The sequence below is a fragment of the Calonectris borealis genome, chromosome 7, assembly GCF_964195595.1.
Source record: "Calonectris borealis chromosome 7, bCalBor7.hap1.2, whole genome shotgun sequence".
Classification (NCBI taxonomy): Eukaryota; Metazoa; Chordata; class Aves; order Procellariiformes; family Procellariidae; genus Calonectris; species Calonectris borealis.
The window spans coordinates 41,895,941-41,917,150 of record NC_134318.1 but is presented as its reverse complement, the minus strand read 5'-3'; the positions used below and the strand labels follow the sequence as shown (position 1 = coordinate 41,917,150).

The 21,210-nt window shown below is 43.5% G+C and overlaps 1 protein-coding gene across 1 annotated transcript in view; it reads right to left on the bottom strand.

Moving 5' to 3' along the window:
• The window catches only part of PTPRE (protein tyrosine phosphatase receptor type E), a 107,452-nt gene that overhangs the window by 15,218 nt on the left and 71,024 nt on the right, over positions 1–21,210 (bottom strand). The window contains exons 3-12 of the mRNA XM_075155290.1: positions 15,307–15,409; positions 14,970–15,043; positions 12,986–13,122; positions 7,881–7,971; positions 7,522–7,598; positions 7,362–7,398; positions 6,460–6,557; positions 5,286–5,405; positions 3,500–3,660; positions 281–416 (exon numbers count right to left, since the gene is read on the bottom strand). Of these exons, the coding sequence (XP_075011391.1) occupies positions 281–416; positions 3,500–3,660; positions 5,286–5,405; positions 6,460–6,557; positions 7,362–7,398; positions 7,522–7,598; positions 7,881–7,971; positions 12,986–13,122; positions 14,970–15,043; positions 15,307–15,409 (1,034 nt within the window). The remainder of the gene's footprint in view (positions 1–280; positions 417–3,499; positions 3,661–5,285; positions 5,406–6,459; positions 6,558–7,361; positions 7,399–7,521; positions 7,599–7,880; positions 7,972–12,985; positions 13,123–14,969; positions 15,044–15,306; positions 15,410–21,210) is intronic.

The window sequence follows — 21,210 nt, the reverse complement described above, 5'->3', positions numbered from 1 at the left end:
CTGTTACATCACTCACATTCTCTAAAATTCCACTCTCGTGTGCATGGGGAACCTGGAAATGATACCTAAAGATAACGTGCCTTACGGTGGTCTTCCAGCCCTAACGCGCCTTTATCTTCTTTCCCAACCCCATCCTTCTACTGGGCTTTATTCATTTTCCAATTATCCAGGTGTGCCACAGAACAGGACATACTGGGATGCGTATCAGAGTGGAAATACAGAAGCATATTCTTCTTCGACTGCAAAAAGTTGTAATTTCAACCGATTAAAGTCCACTTACATCGGTCTGAACCATCTGCGGACGCTGGTTACGGATTCTTGAAACAAACTCAAAAACATCAACTTTCTGTTCAGCGTGCATCATGTCTATTATGGCATCTATAACAATAAACGTGCCTGTGCGACCCACACCAGCGCTTAAAAAGGAAAGAAAAACAAAAGCTCAATTGAATTACAAAGTCTGCAGGAATTGCTACAGCAATGACACAGGTAGAACTTACGCTGTTTATACTGGACTGAAATACTCACTGTGAAAAAACAAATTTCATTTTTTATTTTAGCAACGATAGCAACAAAAAGGGGTCTAAGTTTTTAACATAAAAAGTCACCTCCTAACAGCTCTGACATGATAAGATCAAAATTATATTAGAAAAGACCTTTGGAAAAAAATTCTGCTTGACCAGGTATAATAATTCAGCCTAAAATGAAATTTTAATTTTTTGTCTTAATTTTTGCTCTTTTCTGCATGGTTGCTGTCGCATGCCAATTAGATAATAGTTACTTGTTACAAGTTCTGCACTTCCTAACTGCCATCCCAAATTACTTTTTTTTTTTTAATATATCCTTCAACAGCCACGAGAGGGAGCACCATCATTATAAATTACACTACTCCAGTGACTTTCAGCTCTTCCTTTCAGAGGAAAAGGGCATGGCATCCTGTGCTAGGCATTAATAGCTCTCCTTTAACCTTCTGTTAGCTTACTTTGTACAGCAACTGCTGTAATGCTGTGTCCACAAACACCTTCTGAAACACGACAAAAATCTCTCCCCCCATCCCAGCGTGTCCAAAGATACAGATCAATTTTCAGCCAGGAAACATTAGGCTTTAAATAACACCAGGAAAAAAAACACCAACACTGCATGCATAATACGACTTAGTTCATATGTACACACGCATACTTTTAACAGCAAACGCCACGTGAAACCAAAGCCCCCAAGCCCTGCTATTCCAGAGCTCCGGAGGGATGACCGAGGTGAGCAGACCCATGGAGTATCTCAGCCCTCCACCACAATTTCACGCAACTTCTTCACAGTGAACACTATCACCTCCTGCCTCCAAATCCCTCTGCGTTTAACCATCTCTCCTCACCCAGCCACGTCCCGGTCCCCCTTGGCCCCTCTGTGGCCACTGACCATGGGCCACCGCAGCTTCCACCCCATGGTGGCCAAGGCTCCCTGCCGTCTCGCTTCCTTTCATTCATGTTTGACCTCTGCCACCGCAGACGCGTCCACCTTGAGTCCTACTGTCTTGACTCTCAGTTTACAGAGATTTTTCCCTCTTCCTGATGTGTCCTGGAAACCACCTCTGAGCATGGGCTGCTCATCATCAATTCACACTTGTCCTTCGTTGCTCAGTGCTGTGAGCTTTCACCCACTGAGCCCCGCACACAGCTTCCTCACTTCTCCTCCCTTTACAGATACGATCCCGTTTTGCACATCCTTGTTCCCTCCCCGTGCCTCTGCCCCCAGGTTACCTTACTTCAGATCAGTGCTTTATTCAACCCTCGCATGCTCCTGCTAAGGCTGGTAATTTCACCAACCTTGACATTCGCCTTGGAAGTTCCTGATTTTATCCATCCTTAACCTCCTGTAGGGCATCCCTTACTCAGCTATTCCTCAATGTAGCTCTCCGCTCAGTGAAAAAATATATTTCTAAAAACTTCTGGAAAAAAAAGATTGATAGGGGTGTCCCCCCACCCCTTTTATCTGCAATTCTTTACTTGCAAATGCTAAATTAGACTTTTATTAACTTCCAAAGGATTCCAACCGAGCAGTTTTTGCTCAGAATGACTGGGTGGTATTTTTATAAAAGCTCACTAAAAATGCACGGTTACTCACTATCGATGGGTTTCCCTTTCCTTTTTTCAACAATTCAATAGTGTCATATCCTGAACTGTAACGGAAATTAAGTGTCACCTCTCGTTCTTTATTTCTAACGCAGGCTGAAGTACTGCACTAGCCCCCAGCACTGACACATAACGGTGTTACTGCATTCCATTGGACCATTATATTTAAATCTCTGCAGATTTTTATTAAGATATTTTCTAGTTATATTTATTTTGTCTCTACTTCTGCTGATTAAACTAAGTACATAATTTCCTGCTGGTGCAAAATAAAGCTCAAACCCAATATGAGTCTCCACAGAACATCATGGCAAAAGGATATAAAAATATTGTGGGTCCCTCAAAGGAAAGTGTACGTGAGACTACTAAAATCTTCTTTTTCCATTTAATGCCTTTCTTTAAGCCTCTTATGTATGACATCTGGGAGAGGAGATGAATCCTAGCAAGGCAAGGTCTGGATGGAAATGAAGAAACAAAAAGGCTGGCTGGGTCAGGACAAACACACTCTTTTTCAATATTACACACTTCAAGGACTCTTGGAGAGTTTTTCTAGATGTCTGACACAAGCGAGAGAAAAGAAAGAAATACATGAATCTACAACCACGTCCTTAAAAACAAAACCCAGAAAGACAAAGCTGCTCTTCTTTTCTTTTTATTCGAACCTCGCTATGATAATTGCTCCTGAAAAGACACTTCCTGCTCGGTTCTGAGCTTACAGTTGCTATAGAGATTGCAGTTATTCTTTTAAAACTGATTTGGAGTTTGTTTGGGGTTTCATTAACATAAGATTTCAAACAGTTTAGCACAAGCCTTTAATAGCAGGAGGTTCATGTGCGTGTGACCGAATGAGTGGGAATATGTTCTGTATTGGTATGCAGTACATTTTTAAAATTGCAGCATTGAAGTCTCTTAAATGCAAGTCTTTATTCAAAACTTTCTAGGCATTTAATAGATAATTTACATAGCAAACTGCAATTCTATTGTGGGAGAAGTGGGGGTTGAATTCTCAGAGGAGCATTTAGTGGCAAAGGTCGCAGATTTGTATTACAAGTCTGTTTTTCTGACACAGAACATATTTGTACCAAACACTGGGTATCACTCATGGATAAAAAAACCCCAAAACAACAACTTCTGTTTGAGTATTAAAGTGATAGCAAAGACAGATCTTTTGAAATTATTTTTACCTTGGGCTCTCAAAAAGCTCAGCATATTACTGCCCTTTACATATATAAATATAGTATGTAAGTAAATATATATATACATACATATACACACGAACTTCATAGCCCATGAACAGAAGATTAAAATTTAGCCTTGCTATTCTATACGTAATCCCAGGCCAAGCTAAGAGAATGGCTTGAAGAGCACATACATACCTACAGTGAACCACAATTGGTCCAGCATGGGCAGGATTCAACGTTTTGACTTTTTTCAGGAATTTCAGCATCCCGATAGGTGTGAAAGGCACCCCGAAATCAGGCCAGCTGGTAAAGTGAAGCTGCGTAACGAGCCTCGGAGCTTTACAACCGTCATGAAGCTGCAGGGAACACACAGACTCTGAGTCTGACATTTCATTTTTCACGCAAAGATTTATAAACAAACTGCTCTGGTTATTTATGACTTTAATTCTTGCCACACTTAGAGCCCAACTCAAAGATTAGAAGTTTACAGTGTACGTAAAATACAAACACAGAGTAAAATTACCATATATTATTAAAATGCACCTTTGCAGTGAAAAGTGGAATAATCCCAGGATAGGATTGCAAAGAGTAACACTCACAATTTATGTTAATAACGGATCAAATCCTAAGTCCCTTTTCACTTCTAAAATCTTCACACTTCTTTTAGCAGCCTCAGATGAAACTCACAAAATTCAGCCTAAACATTCAGGATCCGCATCCCTATCAGATGCCAGACGCCAGCTTTGGCCATATCACATAATAACGAAGGAAGGGCTGCACCTCTAATGGCCAGCCACTGACACTTTCATGACCTGGCCCACTCCTCAAGAATAGAAGAGAAGATACCACAGAAGCAACGACAGCAGCGCTCAGCGTCGTTTCACTTGCATTCACTAACCACAACTTATCCTTAAGGTTAGAAAGCGTATCTGTCTCTCAAGCTTTCAGTCTGTTAGCCAGGGTCAAGGCCATTGCTTTCAAACTGGAGAAAGCCAGCTGGTTTTGTAAGGTTACCTGGTCTCCATCAATGGATAACCAAACCCTCCTAACACAGGCTCAGCAGGGGTCAACAAGTGAGAGGCAGCCGAGTCCATTCATAAACCTTCCAGCCCTTCAGCTTATCCGCAGTCCGTACACCTCTGTACCGTTACTTCTTTCCCACTCTGCCTTCTGAGCCCAGGTTCTCTCAGCATTTTATCAGTGATGCCTCATCAGCCATCACTACTCATACCAAAGCCATCCGCATGCTAAATCCGCAGAGAATGCTTCACAGTTCGGAGTCTGAGTGATTGCTGAATCCACCCGTATTTTGAGGGGTTCTGAGCTCTCCATGTAGTTCTACGGAGCTCTGCACGGTTTGTCACCTCTCACCAGCCCATACTGTCCTCAGTCTTCAGTCTGAATTAGACAGTCATTGCATTACAAACCCAGCAGCCCTCCCTTCAGGGGGCGAGGATCTCTAGCAATTTGCTCCCGTACAAGGCTGTGGAGAAGAGCAAAGTCATCCCCACCATCTCTCTTGTGATCTAAAGCTTTAACGTGTGCTGGAGACCAAGGGTACAACAGAAATCAAGCTGTAATGCTGGCTGACATTGGCCAACTAATATCCACAGACTACTCCAAATACCCAAACGTATCCAAATTCACTCATTTATTTACCTAAGCAATTTGTCCCAAAAAAGGTCAAGACACTGCTCCTGTGCTCCCTCCCTGACAGTCACAGAGAACGTCTTTCGGTGGCCCGTGGCTACAGACAAGCAGAAACCCAGCAGAACCTCTTGCAATCCATACACTGCAGCGGCCGCCGCGTGTGCTGACCCGCAGAGCTTGCCCGCCTGCCTAGGAGAGGTGCCACACCTTTCTCGATTTGCAAACACGTTTAACTCATTTCCTGAATTTTTTTTAAGCAAGTATTTGACATTGTAACAATTTGCTTTCAAAATTAAAATGAAGACCCAGCAAGAGCATTATTGTTTCTTACCGACTGAACGCAGAACTTGCGGATGGTGTAGTCCACCAGAACTATGCAGTCTTCCACTGACACGCGGATATTTCCGTAAGTCCAGCACCCTTGGTCAGGCCAATACTGATAACATTTTTCCTGTGCAAACATACAGCGAGTTTTATAACACCGAGTCTGCTTTCATTGTTGGTCACTCATAAAACAATGAAGTTATTTCAAAATAGTGTACATAAGTACGCCTATGAGCATGCAGAGTTTCTCATCTGGCACAATACAGCTTTAACACTTTGCTAGTGCTATTGGTGCTTAAATTTATGCAGAGAAGGTGAGAATAGCTTTGAAGTTGTTTTTTAACCTAGCCAGACCTAAACAGCTTCTGGTTTGTCTTTTTTTTTTTCATTAGGGGGTGACTAACTGTGGGGACTGTGATGTCTTGACTCTTTATTTTTAAGCTTTAGGTGTAGTCATCAGGGAAATGAGGTTTATTTCTCGGACACATGTTTTTGAAGGACTTTATATATTTCAAATAAGGATGTAGCATGCTCAGTGTGGCAAACTGTCCCCCAGGGGAAAAGAAAATAATGAAAAAGCATCTTTTATGTTTCTGACGATACATTTCCCTAATATTTTAACTTAGCTTCTCAAGTCTGCGAAGGAGGAACGAAGTAAATGTTTCACGCTTCTCGTGTGCGTCTCAGCGTTCAGCCAGAACACGTGGAAAGTCTCGCACAACGGGAGGAGCGAGACGTGTATGAGGAGGAATGGGGGGACAGGAAGGAACAGCACCGCTCTCACAAGAAAAAAAGTGTTGCTTTTTAATTTTTACGTGCATGCGCCAGAAAGAATTTTGAAACCTAACTCTCGGAAAAATGAATAAAGTTTTTATCTTGATTTCTAACCAAACCCACCCACAAGCGCAGCCTTACGCTGCAATAAAAACACAGGCATGAGAATTTGCCTTTGGCTATGGGCTACACAAGACAAAATTAGCTATCAGAATTTTTTTCTTGAGATCTACACACATAAATTTGTATTTTGGAAGTGTAAACTACATTTATGGGCAGAAACTCAGATATGCTAACAGGGACTGGAGAAGGAAGTGGTCAGAAATGTGACTGGCCAGACGCTGAGCAGCCACGACTGCTTTTGGAGCACGCTCTCATAGAGACATTCCAAACTGAAAGCTCTTTACCTCTTTTCTTTCTTTCAGGTTGGTTAACATGACGATAACGGCTGACTTCTGCTCCCATATCATCCTCCAGAAATCATTAACTGTTTCTTGCTTCGGCCCTGCAGACAGATACAGCTCTGCTCAAGAGGGGTGACGGAGACCAGCATGGACACCCCCTGCCCCTGCGCACTGGGTGCCCACCCACATCTGTGTTTACTCCAGACTGCTCAGGTTTTGAATATACCACATATTTCTTAAAAAAAATGTAATTTCTGTTACACAATCATATGCACTCAAATCTACACCTCTAGCAGATACCTCCTCTCTTGAAATATTATTAATGCTCTTTTAAGCAGGCTACAGGAGGAGCATCGTTTAGGATTTCTACTTTGCAGCCCTCGCCCACGCCGAGGTCCGACATTACCTGTGACCACAATGAACAACCTGTGACCACAATGAACTGAGAGCTGCCGATCGTGCTGTGCAGGACAGGAGTATTTTTGAAGGGCAGGGGCAGCGATTGCTTTGTGTCTGCGATGGCGGTGACAAAGTTCACAAAATTTGTGACTAAAAACAGCAGATGAATTCATGTGAAAGTGCCAATTTCTGTATCAGGATCGCTTAGACAGAATTATCAGGAGACATGATTTTTCAAACCGCCAGTAAGTAGATGAAAAAGTAAGACGAGAGAAGCAAAGCGGGGGTGGAGGGGGGAAGGTGAGCCTCTTCGCTCAGAGCAGTATCTGCGGGGCTAGAGGTAGTGGGTTACCTCACGCTCGCTTTAATTTCTTTTAAACTGTAACCTCTAAATCCCACCTCACATTTGGCCACCATCTGCAGCTGAAAAGAACCTCTAAAACACGTCTAAAATTAAATACGCTCAGCCACAAGATGTACAGAATACAGAAATGAGAATGAATTACCTTGTGCCGCTATAAATTTATTCTTTTCTTTATAACCCTATGGAAATAAATATCATAGCAGTTAAAAGATGAAATGTCAACATATGCTAGCAGAAAAATACTTATTTAATTCACAGTCAAAGTTTGCAGTTGGGCTAACAGTGGACAACTGTCAACTTACATCTATATATGATGCATTAATGTAGTCTGAAGGTGGGACTCCATCGATTTGGGTCAAAATCACTCTGGAATGATCATCTAGAAGAAAACACATTACAAGCACATTTGCATGTTAATCAATCTGAAATATGTTACTTCCTCGCAAGCGGGAGGCCAGGCTAAGCTACACTTCCCAAATCAGCGAAGATCAACACCAGAGACATGCCACAAAACAGTCAGGTTTTGCACATACAATGTATGAAGAACATTTGTGACCACTGAAATTCCATTACTTGAGTGTTTTCAGCAAATGAATACTACTACCAGCAAGCTCAGTGCCGGAGTTAACTGTCTGATTTAAAAGAAAAGGTAATGTCTTACATGGCAGGATGTTAGGATATCTGTTTTTCTCCCTGTTTTCTTCCTTATTTGCCATTTCAAATGTTCCCTGCACATATCCAGGTGTTAATGACTGAAAAAAAGAAAAGATACAAAAGTCAATGTGTTAGAAAACAGCTAACTCTTGACTGCACATGGCTCAGGGAAAATCTGCATTTATACATATTGCCTTGCATCCAACAGAATTAAACTTTTTTTTTTTTTCCCCCGCAATAACTTTCATTACTCTAAAACAGGAAACCACGTCCTGGCAGATTTCACTACAGAAAACGAGTTCAGCAGTTTTGGAAAAATAAGTAATTTTTCCACCAGAGATCGCAGTTATTTAGAAAATTGTTAAACTGGGAGCCGCTGCTTTAAGCTGCCATCTGCCGCGGTGATTCACAGCGCCGCGACCCAGCCGCGCGGATGCGCCGCTCCCTCGAGCTCGGCCCCGACAGCTACTTTTAGCAATAACCATTGGTTCAGTAACAGGGAGTTTGATCGTTAATAGCTCCACTGCTAAGAACTTTAAATGGCAAACATCTTGCCGAGCCCCGCAGGTGAGGGCCCAGCTCCGGCAGAAAGGGAGGAAGCAAAAATAAATCCCAATTCTTTTATGCTCAAAGTCGCTCTACGAGCACAAGTCAAATTCTGCTAGCAATCAGCAAGATCTAAGCTGCAGATAAATTAGTCAAGCTTAAAAAAAAAAAGCACTCTTACAGAGCAATCAAATGAAAGGAGGAAGCGGAGAGGAAGAGAGTGAAGATGAAAACAAGGAGGTGCCCAAGGTGGAGCCCCTCCACCTCCACACAGAAGCTGCTGAGATGCCACCACCGGAGCCGAGCTCGGGCTGCGGCAGAGAGCCCAGGGCAGGGGGACAGTCGGAAGGGCAACGTTTATCAGGAGACACAGCTCGAGGCTCCTGTCCTGCTCTTCTACCTGCCCGCTCACCGCGAATGGCGCAAACAAGAACCGAGTTTCATCACGTTTCTTGTACTGCGTTCCTAAAACCCGGTGTTAGCGTGTTGGATCCCACCGAGGTAAAATCCCAGGGGTTTGGGAATGCACAGCCGCCTTCTCCCGGCCTTCTACCTCCCACCACGCGGTCTGAATCATGTAGGGGAAAGGAAAAAAATGGTAACCGACTGCACAGCTTAAAGCAACCATCCCCGCTTGCTTGGCAGAGAGCAGGGCTTGGAATTTCCCCTTAAAAACAGCAATCCGTGTTGTCAGGGTGACATAGGATAAAAGAGGGGGTGCAGGGAGGACTTCTGTCCACCACAGAGGAAACAGCAATGTGCATTTGTGGGTTTGGTTTGGGCTTTTTTTTTTTTTTACATCACTTAAACTTGTGACTGCAAGTAAAAGAAAGGAGAGAGAAGGTTAAAAAAAGAGTTGAAAAAGAAAGCTGCTTTTAGCAAACTGCTTAATTCCTTATTTGAATGAAGCCCATGGTTTTGCTAATTAAAAGACATTTACAATTTAGAAAACACAGAAACGTAATTTATGTTTTGCATAGAAAGAAACAATTAGCACTTCATACACGATTTCTTCAAACTTCAAAAGTCAGGCAACAAATTCCCAATAAACAGTCATGTAAGTTCTGCACCTTCACGTGAAAAACGCGTGAAAGGTGATTATCTCTGGCAAAATAATCTCTCCATTCCCTGCTCCCGACTCCTGCAAGGCCCTGACCCCTCCCTAGACACCTCCCAAAGTCACGCTGCACGGCTCGAAGCGGGTGTCGAACCCCGGTGCAAGGGCACAGCCCGTTCGCTGCTCCCACCCTCTGCGGAGGGGAGGATGTGATTCACCGAGGATGCACTTCACCACGTCCTCGCCGTCACCCCGCGAATCACGAGGAGCTGACGAGTCTTGGTGGCACCGGGTCATCCGCTGCCACCGCGGCCTTATCTGCTCCCACTTTGCAGGAATCCTAAAACCTCTCTGATGCTTCCGAGGGGCTCGACCTACCCCAGCATCGGCGCATTTTCTCCTTTTTTTCACTGAACGAACTGCAGGGATGTCTTAATCAAGTCAAAATTAAAATTTCAAAAGCAAATTCTTACAGGAAGGTTTTCAGGCATAAATCTGAAAATCAAGGCAATAACCTAGCCATCACAAACTTCAAACATCCAGCTCACCTTGCATTAGAGATGATAAATAGAGGTAAGACTTATTTGAAGGGACCATACAGAAAGGAATATGTTTTTTTTTTTATTTTTTCCTTTTTTCCTGTGAAGAAAGAACATATTCTTCCTAGTGCTCTATGCTCACCAAGAAAACAAATAATAAAAAATGAAGCAACTGAGGGTAGAAGGAGCCTCTGCTATTTTGGCTAGGTACAAGTGCAACAACTGCAAGGTACTTCTTAAGGGTAATTTAGGCTTTAAGGATAAAATCAAGAGTATTGAAGAACACTGTTAGACGCATAAATCTAAGAGAACTGTCCTCAAAAATCCTTTCTATCCACGATGTGTCTTCAGCTATCAGCACTTGCTTTGTTTTTCTTTTCACCAGAAAAATTGCTTGGGACCTAACTTCTTCGGCTGGTGCACGTGCCTGGCCACCGCTGGCTCACAGGACTCACCGTTTTCGGCCTAAATCTGTTTCAAATTTGCAATGGAGACCCAGTGCGTTCCCGGAGATGCCTGACCCCTGACAGGCTCCGCAAAGCAAACACCGCAGCAGGCAGAGATCCCCCGGCGTACCCCCATCAGCTGAGAACCCCCAGCCCAGGGCTGCTGTCAGGGTCCCACCCAACAGCTTGCGCAAAGGGGATGCTTTGGACACATCCAAAAACCGCAGAATTTGGCAGCTACGGCTTCGAGGGGCAGGTACAGGTGTGAACCCCAGCTGGTGGGAGGATGGAGCTGAGTTCAAGGCTTCCACGTGCTGGGGGGACGCCCTGAAGGAGAGGTCATCACCAGATGTTTTTGTGCTGAAGGGTCCTGAGGGGATCGAGTGCTCCCTCAGTGAGTTTGCAGAAGACACCAAGTTGGGCGGGAGTGTTGATCTGCTGGAGGGCAGGAAGGCTCTGCAGAGGGACCTGGACAGGCTGGATCGATGGGCCGAGGCCAATGTACGAGGTTCAACAAGGCCAAGTGCCAGGTCCTGCACTTGGGCCACAACAACCCCAGGCAACGCTACAGGCTTGGGGAAGAGTGGCTGGAAAGCTGCCCGGAGGAAAAGGACCTGGGGGTGCTGGTCGACAGCCGCTGAACATGAGCCGGCAGTGTGCTCAGGTGGCCAAGAAGGCCAACGGCATCCTGGCCTGTATCAGAACTAGTGTGGCCAGCAGGAGCAGGGAGGTGATCGTGCCCCTGTACTGGGCACTGGTGAGGCTGCACCTTGAATCCTGTGTTCAGTTCTGGGCCCCTCACGACAAGAAGGACATGGAGGTGCTGGAGCGTGTCCAGAGAAGGGCAACGAAGCTGGTGAAGGGCCTGGAGCTGATGGGGAGCGGCTGAGGAACTGGGGGTGTTTAGCCTGGAGAAGAGGAGGCTGAGGGGAGACCTCATCGCGCTCTACAACTACCTGAAAGGAGGTTGTAGCGAGGTGGGGGTTGGTCTCTTCTCCCAAGTAACAGCGATAGGACGAGAGGAAATGGCCTCAAGTTGCACCAAGGGAGGTTTAGATTGGACATGAGGAGAAATTTCTGAAAGAGTGGTCAGGCCTTGGAACAGGCTGCCCAGGGAAGTGGTGGAGTCACCATCCCTGGAGGTATTTAAAAGACGTGTAAATGAGGCCCTTAGGGACATGGTGTAGTGGGCATGGTGGTGTTGGGTTGACGGTTGGACACGATGATCTTAGAGGTCTTTTCCAACCTTAATGATTCTATGATTCTATGATTTCTCAGGCCCTTCCAGTGCAATAAGTCTGCAATAACAGACTTCTGTTCATCAGCTTTCCTGGTTTATGCTACAATATCAATCACTGATTTTCAACTGTCTTTCGCCCTTTCTTCCCCTCTCAGGCTTGAGCAAACAGCTCATATATCCACGCAAGCAGCCACAGGAGATACAGCAGGGAAAAAAACAACACATAAAGCATCAAGCAGACTTTGCGTACCATCGCCCTCCGTCACTGCTCAGACTGCTCATTTATGGGGACCGGACCCCAGTTCTCACACTCAGCGCTTGTGTGCAGACAGAAACTCACATGCTCACAGCACGGTGCAGAAAATGATCCAGCAGAGCAGGTTTTAAAAATACAAATAGACAGCTTGTTTCGTTCCTAACCGCAGAACGAATTAATCAGGAGAGTCAAAATTCACAAGCGCACATCTTGTCAAATTAGTTTTCACATTCATTTTGTTGACTTTGATAAATATCTCCACAATGCTCCCTCTCTGATAAGGCAAAGAAATTATGCGTTTTAAATGTATCATCAAACAAATTGCAGATATAAATATGCTACCAATTAAGAAGGTAACTTAACAGACTGTCTAATCAATGCGTGCATTGGCTTCGACAACTCCGTATTTGACATTTAAGCTACCGCTCTGTGCAACTTGCTTCTGCTGTTAAGGGAAGTGAAAAGAAATAAAAAAAGTACGGAAAAGGCCCCTGAACGCAGACGAGCGAGAGCAGACTCATCGTGCCGGGTTTCTCCATAGAAACCGGCTCTGCAGCAGCTCGCCACAGACTCTGGCTACGACTCAGCTATACGACCACACGCGACTGAAGCTCGGGTTATGGGCAGAAAATAAAATCTCCTTTCTGACCAAAAAACTTTAAAAACCCTTAAAGTTGAGATACTTCATAGAAACGTATCTGCTAGGGCACAGGGCGTTGCAAATAGGGAAGCGATGGGATGATAACAAACAGCAAAAGGTCAAATTACCAAAAGAAAAAAAAAAAGTCAAACCTCAGTAGGGCAATATTAAAGGCCACAGTCTGTCTTCTCCTCTAAGTACTTCCCATAGAGCAGAAACACTCAGACTTCTAAAAAACCCTCCACCACCACCAAGTAAATCAATGCTAAAGAGATACCGGCATCACGCACCAAACATTTTTAAAAGAATTGTTAATATTTGCAGGTGTTTTGATTTGCCCCCCCGGCTTTTCACCATGCGGCCGTCCGCTCCCCACGTGAGGACTTACATTAAACTCCTCACGGAAGAGTTTCCCTTCGTCTGCTGATCGCATCCGTATTTCCTCTTCGAGATTTTCTACTGGAATAGGGAAATACTTCTTTGGGCCCGAGGGAGACCTACTGAGCAGCATCACCCGTTGCTGTTCTGTCAGTACAAGGAAAGTACGTGTTAAAGGCATGTCCAGAGCAACAGAAAACACGCTATTTCCAACTACAAATTAATTTTTATACTGGTAGATGCCAAAACGTTCTTCTCACATGAGACTTCAATCAGAGATAAAGCTGATTTAAATGAAATAAAAAACCAAAACCACAGGCCAAGTAGCTTCTTTGAGAACATAATAAATTCAAGTAGAACCACTATTGGTAAAATCAATGTTTTCTGTATTTAAACCGGATTAAAATGCGACCAAGTTTTATTCAGAAAAGGAGAAGGTTCCTTCTGCTGACGAAGAGCGTACCAACCCAGAGCTGCTCTGCCCCAGGGCAGGGACTGCAGGGACAGCTTCTAGTATCTATCACCGAAAAGATACTGCTAGATTATTTCACTTGTGAAGGGGAAATAATAATAATAATAAAAAAAATCTTTAACTTGGCAGAAACTCTGCACCGAGATGAGCGTTTGCTGTTGCTCTCAGTCGCCCCAGACCACTCCAGCGTCAGCCCAGCCCTAGCACACAATCGCTCTGCGGCAGCAGGGTTTGGTACGGGGATGGCCGCGGGCGCTTCTTGCCACCTAGACCTCGGCTCACGTAGAAGAATAAAGCCCCAGGACACCTTCACCTGCTGCCTTCACGGCCCCTCAGGAGCACGACTGGCCACCTGGAAACTGGAATGAGCCTCCCCACGGGCTGCCCGCCAGGACGGCTGGAGGAAGCGGAGGGATTAAGCCCGCTGTTTGGTGAAGACAAGTTTTATTTACAACCAAAGGCAAAGAGAAAGGCAGACTGCTTCCCTACACGCCAATAACAACCGGGCGACTTCCAGCAGCCGCGCTTGCAAACTAAAATTCAGTGGTGGCTGCACCAACCATTCATCGCCCAAGGGCCGTGGTGGGGATCTCCAAACCGCGCTCGCCGGGTTCCTGTGCACAAGCAGCGACCGAACAGGAAGCTGAGGGGTATATTTAGAGGTTTGGCTTTCTCTCTGACTGCCGCCGTGTTTGTTAACACAGTTAACAAACTTCAGTTCATACGTAGCCATGTGGAACCAGCACAAAGATGTAATTCTTTTATCATTAAGTTTTTCTCTTTGTTACGGCTAAAATAATTTCAGTTCATACGTAGCCATGTGGAACCAGCACAAAGATGTAATTCTTTTATCATTAAGTTTTTCTCCTTGTTACGGCTAAAATAATTTATAAGCAAGAAGCGAATGGCTCCTCCACCTTTGCGAGGTTTGAACAGAGCCCCACAGAGCAACCCACCCGAAGGGCTCCCCGCTAACAGACATAAACCCAGCACATTTGAAAAAGCCAGTGGGAAACATTTTCAACTCCTAAGAGTGTTTTATTTTAGTGCCGCTGGCTTACAGCACTGCCCTGTCTCATCCCCTTGCTTTTCTCTTTACGTTCAGGAACCAGCCCGTAATTTCACAAAGAGTTAAGCACCGGGTTTTTTTTCCCCTTTTAAGAAGAAATATTGCAATCCTTTCTTTAAATACAGAGATCACAGTGCCAGAAATCTGGCTCTCAGCTGGCATCCTAATAAAACACATATAAAGAGCACAAGAAACATTTTCAAAGAAATATTTGCTGCACCCAAACTTAAAGTGAAAATTATTTAAAACCAACAACTGAAAGTTAAGATTATATACACACATACTTAAATATGGACCTCTTTTTTTTTTTAGACTATTTTCTCTTTAATAACAATCCAATAACTTATAAATAAAAAGCAAACATAACTGAATAACTGAATTCTTAATTAGCGAACGAGCGTGTGCACACACAAACAAAATTCACAGTGAGAAGGAAAGCAAATCCCGCCATACCTTGTTCTTCTAAGATCCCATTTGGCATCTTCTTGTCCCCGGAGTTCACAACAGCTTTCCTATGTCTTCTGAACCTGAAATACATACACCACGTTAATCCGAGGAACAATGTTGAAAGGTAACAAGCATTTTTCCAAACCAGTCTTTACCAACCATGTAATTCTGGAGACACTCTTTCTGTTCATCTTCACAGCGAGAGCCACCACCGCCGCGGCACCCTCCTCCACGCTGTGATGGAGGCTCCTGCCTCACCATAAGTACGCCTTTCATTTCCTTGTTAGATCATATCGAAACAAGACCGAGCTAGTTCTGCACGCAGAGCTCCACACAGACCTACCTGAAAAAATAGCCAGCCAACAGAATGAAAATGATGAAGACCAGGAGCAGAATCAGCATCGAAGTCAATAGGTCCTTGTGTAAATTGTTCTCCTCTGTGGAGTCTGTGGATGGAAGACAGCCAACGTGAAACCTGATAGACACGGATTGCCTGATCTAGTACGGGCAGAAACTGTGCCTGGTGTATCAAAAATCTGTGGTTCTATGCAATATTCTGCTTGTACTTACTAAAAGCATCACAACTTATTTAATATATGCAAAGCTGAAATTGAAAGTTCAAATTTTTTTAATTGTTTTTTTTTTTTTCCTTCAAAGGCACAAACAAACTATCTGCTGCTGAAAATGTCATGGATATTTTTGGGAATGACTGGTTAAGCAAAGAATTTACTTGTAGTTAGAGTAAGTTTAACACATGCAAGGTTTTAAACTAATTTTGAAGCCCATTCAAAAAGTTTGCTGCAGTATCCTTATGTGCATCAGCTCAGCCAGACAGAAATCACCCAAAAGTGCCACCCTTTGTATAGATTTTTATTGACTCCAGAGATACAACATGTGGTTTAAACACATCTCATTTGCCAGTCCAAAACACCGCTGATGGCTGTATTAGGCTGTAAAGCACCCGCTGAGCATGACGGAGGGGGAAGGCAGGAGGGGACAGTGCAAACTGCAGCATCTTCTACGCCTTATATTATGTATAATATACATTATATTATATATAAGAACGAGTAGGAATGATGAGACTTTTAAAAAATACTCAGAATGGAGATTTAAAAAAATTAAGATTTTGTTTTATCTAGTATAAATTGCAAGTCTCATCCTTCTGTTAATAGTGTTCTCATGTATGTGACTCTTTACATTTCAGTTTCATTATGCTTCTGTAAACTTTTAATTCTACTGGACAATTCAATATATTAGACCTTAAAATAATTTAAAAAACAACATGTTTTATTTAAGCAAGCAAAACATTCAGCCTTAGCCTTCAGCCAGCAAAATATAACCCTGCTACCTGTTTCTCTTTCCGACCAGACGAATAAATCCAGGTTAGTGTAACAGTGCTGGTAGAGACCTCGCTACGTGGGAAGGATGAGGCCTTCACACCTGCAATTCATTGCCCATGCCATAGGATACAGAAATAAATAAATAATGCAATAAAATGCATGAAACTTGACATTTAAGTGGTATATAAAGACAAAAGTGACAGGCATGTACAAAATTGTAATCAGAAGCCATCACTTGACGGGGTTTCAGAAAATTGGAAGGAGCGTCTGGATGAACGTGCATCACCAGAAACAGCTTAAAAATTTCTGTGCGGTGTTTAGCAATACCGCGCTCTGTACAGAAACCAAGGTCTGACAAAGAAACAAACAAACAAAAATACCCATTTTTGCCCCTCACAGGCAAAAAGGAGCCATTTTAGCCCACTTCTGAAGTTCAGAAATTTCAGACTCAGTATCTCGGAATCCTCCAGGATTTAGGGGGTTTTTGTTAGTTCTCATCATCGGCTCTGTGTCAAGACCCATGACACAAGGCGGGGGAAAACAACAAGTTTGAGTCACGAGGGAATTAAAATTTCCCTCAGATCATTATACAATACAAAATCCCCCGTCTCCCCCTTTCAGAAGAACTGATGTACCCCACACCACGTTTTTGGGGTGTCTTCAGAAAACTGATTCCCGGACAACCACAGAAAGCCTCAATCCAACTCAGGAGAAGAGAAGTTCAACCTCCTGCCAGACTACTGTCTACATTTCTTTAGTTAAGGACCAAGCAGCCCCGCAATGACCGAGGCAATTCTCTGCATCAAGATCTCACCTCTCCTCCTACCATTTCACAAGAAAATTAGGTCAAACCCCACAAACAGTCCCTTCTTCCTTGTACCCGGACCCATCTGTTTTCAAAGCCTTGCAGTGGCACACCAAGGGCTTCACCTCTGCAGAGCCTGTGCGTAAGGCACGGTGTGGTTTTAAACAGTCGCATATATTACCTGTATTTTCTTCCATATCTGCATCGGGAAGTTTATAAATGTAGCCCAGAAGTTGCAAGAGAAAGTTACAACTGGGCTTAGGCCATTGTAGACTCAGAGGCTGAAAGATCTTTGGCCAACACAACTATCTACATATTAAGTGGGATTTTAAGGGGAGACTGAAAGACAGACCTGAAATATTTCTTTGATCAGTGCTGCCTCAAAAACTGACAACTGAAACATGTGAGTAAATGCACGCAGAAGAGGCAGATGTCCTCTAAAGTAGATCTCTCCTGCAGCCACTGCCAGGGAAAATTTTCCACTGCTCCAACACAAAGAGAGCTGCGGTCCAAAACCACAGGGCTTTCTGTTTGCAGCCACACAAAAAAGATCATCCCGAGGGTATTTTTTTTAGAAATACAATGAAATAGTGACTTTCATCTTGACAAGAGAGGAGGATGGTGGCAACCCCTTGTGCTTCCCCTGCCACCCACCGAGGCTGACTCATGGGTTCTTCCCGGCTTCATTCCCTGTGCCATCTGAACGGCTCTTTCTGGAACTGTATCACCATTTCCTTCAGGGTTATGATGTTCCCACTTTCCGTATGTGTCAAAAACAAAACCACCCACGCGAAAAAAAAAGGGAACTAACAGCAGTGCGTGCACATCAGTAACTGCCTCGTGATCCTCCCTCCACACTCGCTCCCAAACTTTGGTTTTCTTCATCCCTGGATCGGTTCCTTTGCATGCAGGATCTGAACGGTAGAAGGGCCCATGAATGAAAGGGTGATTAAAGCACTTTCTTCTCCCTCCACAAAAGCAAGTTAACAAGGCAAGGCGCGTGGCTTGCCCTAGATTAGCAAGTCAGGTACCTGACATTATTTCGGTGTTTGACAAAGAACAGACAAGATACTGTTTATCTGAGCACAGGAGAAATACCACAACAACAGACTATTTATTCACAGGTCTGAACTTCTTTTCAAACAACAGAGAACTTAACCCTCCACCTCTCCAAAACTAAAACTCAACTGCTCTCACCCGTTATTTGGGTTAGATTTCAAGTGGATTTTTTTCAGGGTGCATCCTTCATCTCTGCTGTCCCTTCAGCAGACACACAAATGTCCTTTAAACAGTGCTCAGTCGAATCTGACCACAGAGGCTTTTGGGCAGTGACACGTGCCGCTGTTTTCGGTCAGAACTGTTGTTTCAGACATCCAGCCCTGCAAATGCCCCCGACCTCCATTTATTTTACAGGAAGAGCGGCTGTCACAAGACCTCGACACAGACCTTATCCATCACATGGCAACCACAGTGTTGGCAATGTTGGCAACCACAATCTTAAATAGTGCCACTTTATAAAATATATGATTATGAATAGAATTCTGGTCAAATTTTAATAGACCTGTTTTGTCACCTGCAGGCACAAAACCCAATGCTTCCCAGTTTCCCACAATGTTGGTTACTTACACACAACTTCTATCAGAGTAACGCATCCTCCACGAGCGGGATACAGGACCTCTTAGACATGTCTCTGCTGAAGAGCTCAGCCCAGCTTGCATCGACTTCTGCAGCCAGCTTGCCTGGTGGCCGTGCAAGACCTCACACATTAATTTAAGGGATGCTTCAGACCGGATAATCTGTCATGCATGAGAGTGTTGAGTATCCTCCGTATTACTCCTTCACCTGTTCATGTTTCAAAGGGCAACGAAGCATCTTCAATTTTTATTGTTGTCTTTCAACGCTCCTCACATGCCCCACAGAACAGGTAGCTCTCTCAGAATTCACCGAGAACAACTGCAGGGAGTGGCAGAGCTCACCAAAGCACACACAGCCGCGGGACAGACACCCTTTCACGTTACCACCTTCCTGGGGGTACCGGGATGCTACTCACAGTGCGGATGCGCGTGTGGTGCAGGCTGTTCTCATGCCATCATTTGGACTGATGCTAAGGTGAAGACACACTCAAGTGACGTATTTTGGGTAGTCCTTAGAACTTTTTGTGAACATAGGCATTTTTGAAATGTCTGGATTGGGTGAGTAGCAGAGTATTTAAATTATTTTTTGTTGTTGTTGTAAAAACTTCTGCAAGTGCTTAACTTCTGTCCGCTGAACTTTCTGTTCAGATTTAACAGCAATTGACTTATTATAATTAAGCCTCTTGCACATCAGTGTGTGCTTTCTATACACTGAAAATCTACAAATTAACTCAATAAAAAACTCTCCTCCTTTCTCAGTTTTCATCTAGCCACCCTGTCTCCTTGAGGTCTGGCTGAACTTGTGCTGCGATGACTGGGCAGGAGAAGTCCCCCCATGCCAACAGGGATATCACAGAGTCCAGACTAAGCCCTCTCACGCTATTTTTGGAAGAGAAAAGCCCAACCCTGCAGAGAATCGCTGTGCTTCACCGTGCCTTGGCCGCGGAGAGGAAGCAGATACACAGCTGATAACCAGGAGATGCGTTTGGTACGTACGAAAAACAAACCCAAATTAAAAAAAAAAAATAAAGGAAGGGCAAAGGAAAAAGACAGGTAGGGAAGACAAACCAGTGTCCAAGCCTGCAGTACACAAGGCAGCAAGCAGCAGCAAATGCAAGAATCGCGCCTGCGTTTGCCAACCCAGAGCTGAATGCCACAGATCGGGACCGATCACAACCCTGCCTGCCACTGCAATCATAGAATAATTCAGGTTGGAAGGGACCTTTAAAGGTCATCTAGTCCAACCCCTAATCCAAAACCACCGATTTCTGAAGTTCTGCTTTTCAAACTAATTCTTGAAATTGAGTATCTCCCAGCAAAGCGTCCCCTTGGCTTTTAAATACTAACTAAAACGCGCCAGCCTCCTTCTTCAAAACTCAATTCTCTGACGATGCCTCATTTTTTACATGAAAGCAGCACCACGAGTCTAGCGTGAAAGTCCCCATCTCTGGGTCCCATTCTGGCTATTGTACAGCAAGACTTCATTCTTTCTATACATTGCTTCAGTTATCTTCAAAGACACCCACTAACTTCTTGAAAGTTTAAACCAGCAATAAAGAGGGCATCAAAAGCTGCACCATTTGCTGCCTTTTGACCTCCCACTCGTCTGATAAATTCATTTAATGCATGTTAATACATCAGTAGTGGAAAGAAATTGTAAAGATGGGCATGAAACCCATGAAATATTCATCGAGTAAACACTAAAGAAATTTAAACATTTGGAAAGGACTTGAAAGCTTTACTACTGCAACTCCCAGGCTGCTTTCACATTTAAACTACACAACAAGTAAAAATACAAGAGGAAGTAAAAGAATCCTGCCTATGATTAATACTGGATAACTAATTAACATTTGAGTAACCAGGAATTATTTGAATGCTATGGACAGTATCACAGATAAATAGTCTGCCACATATTTGATAGCATAAAGTTTTATCTACTTGAAATATACATTTATTTATGCAAATCCAAATAAATAAATACTGGTTTATATTTATTTAATATAGTTGAATACTTTGAGTAGATGGCAGTGCAACTTCTCCAGTAAATGACAGTGCAATAAAAATCAGAATATTCTTTTTTTATGAAGGGGAAATTTCATGGTAGCAATTTCATGGTATTCTTGTAGGAAGCAAAATGGCAATAGTGCTGAAAAATTGAGCAATACACACCAAATATCCATGTTTAAAATAAGAATAAATACAGTATTTTAATTCAACAAATGTTTTAAAAACCAAGTCAGTTAAAATAATGACATGCAATAAATTATAACTACTCCTTTCAGAATCAAAAGCATCTTATCTTTTTGGATCATTCATCAAATTAGCATGCAAAAGGAAAGCTGGATTTTTTTTTTTAGAATCCTTCAGTTCTTTCCATATTCTTTTAAATGGAGTTTTCTTGACACTTCAATCAAAAATCTTTATTTTTGTATGAAAAAAATATTGTATTAAGTCAATGGCTATCAAAT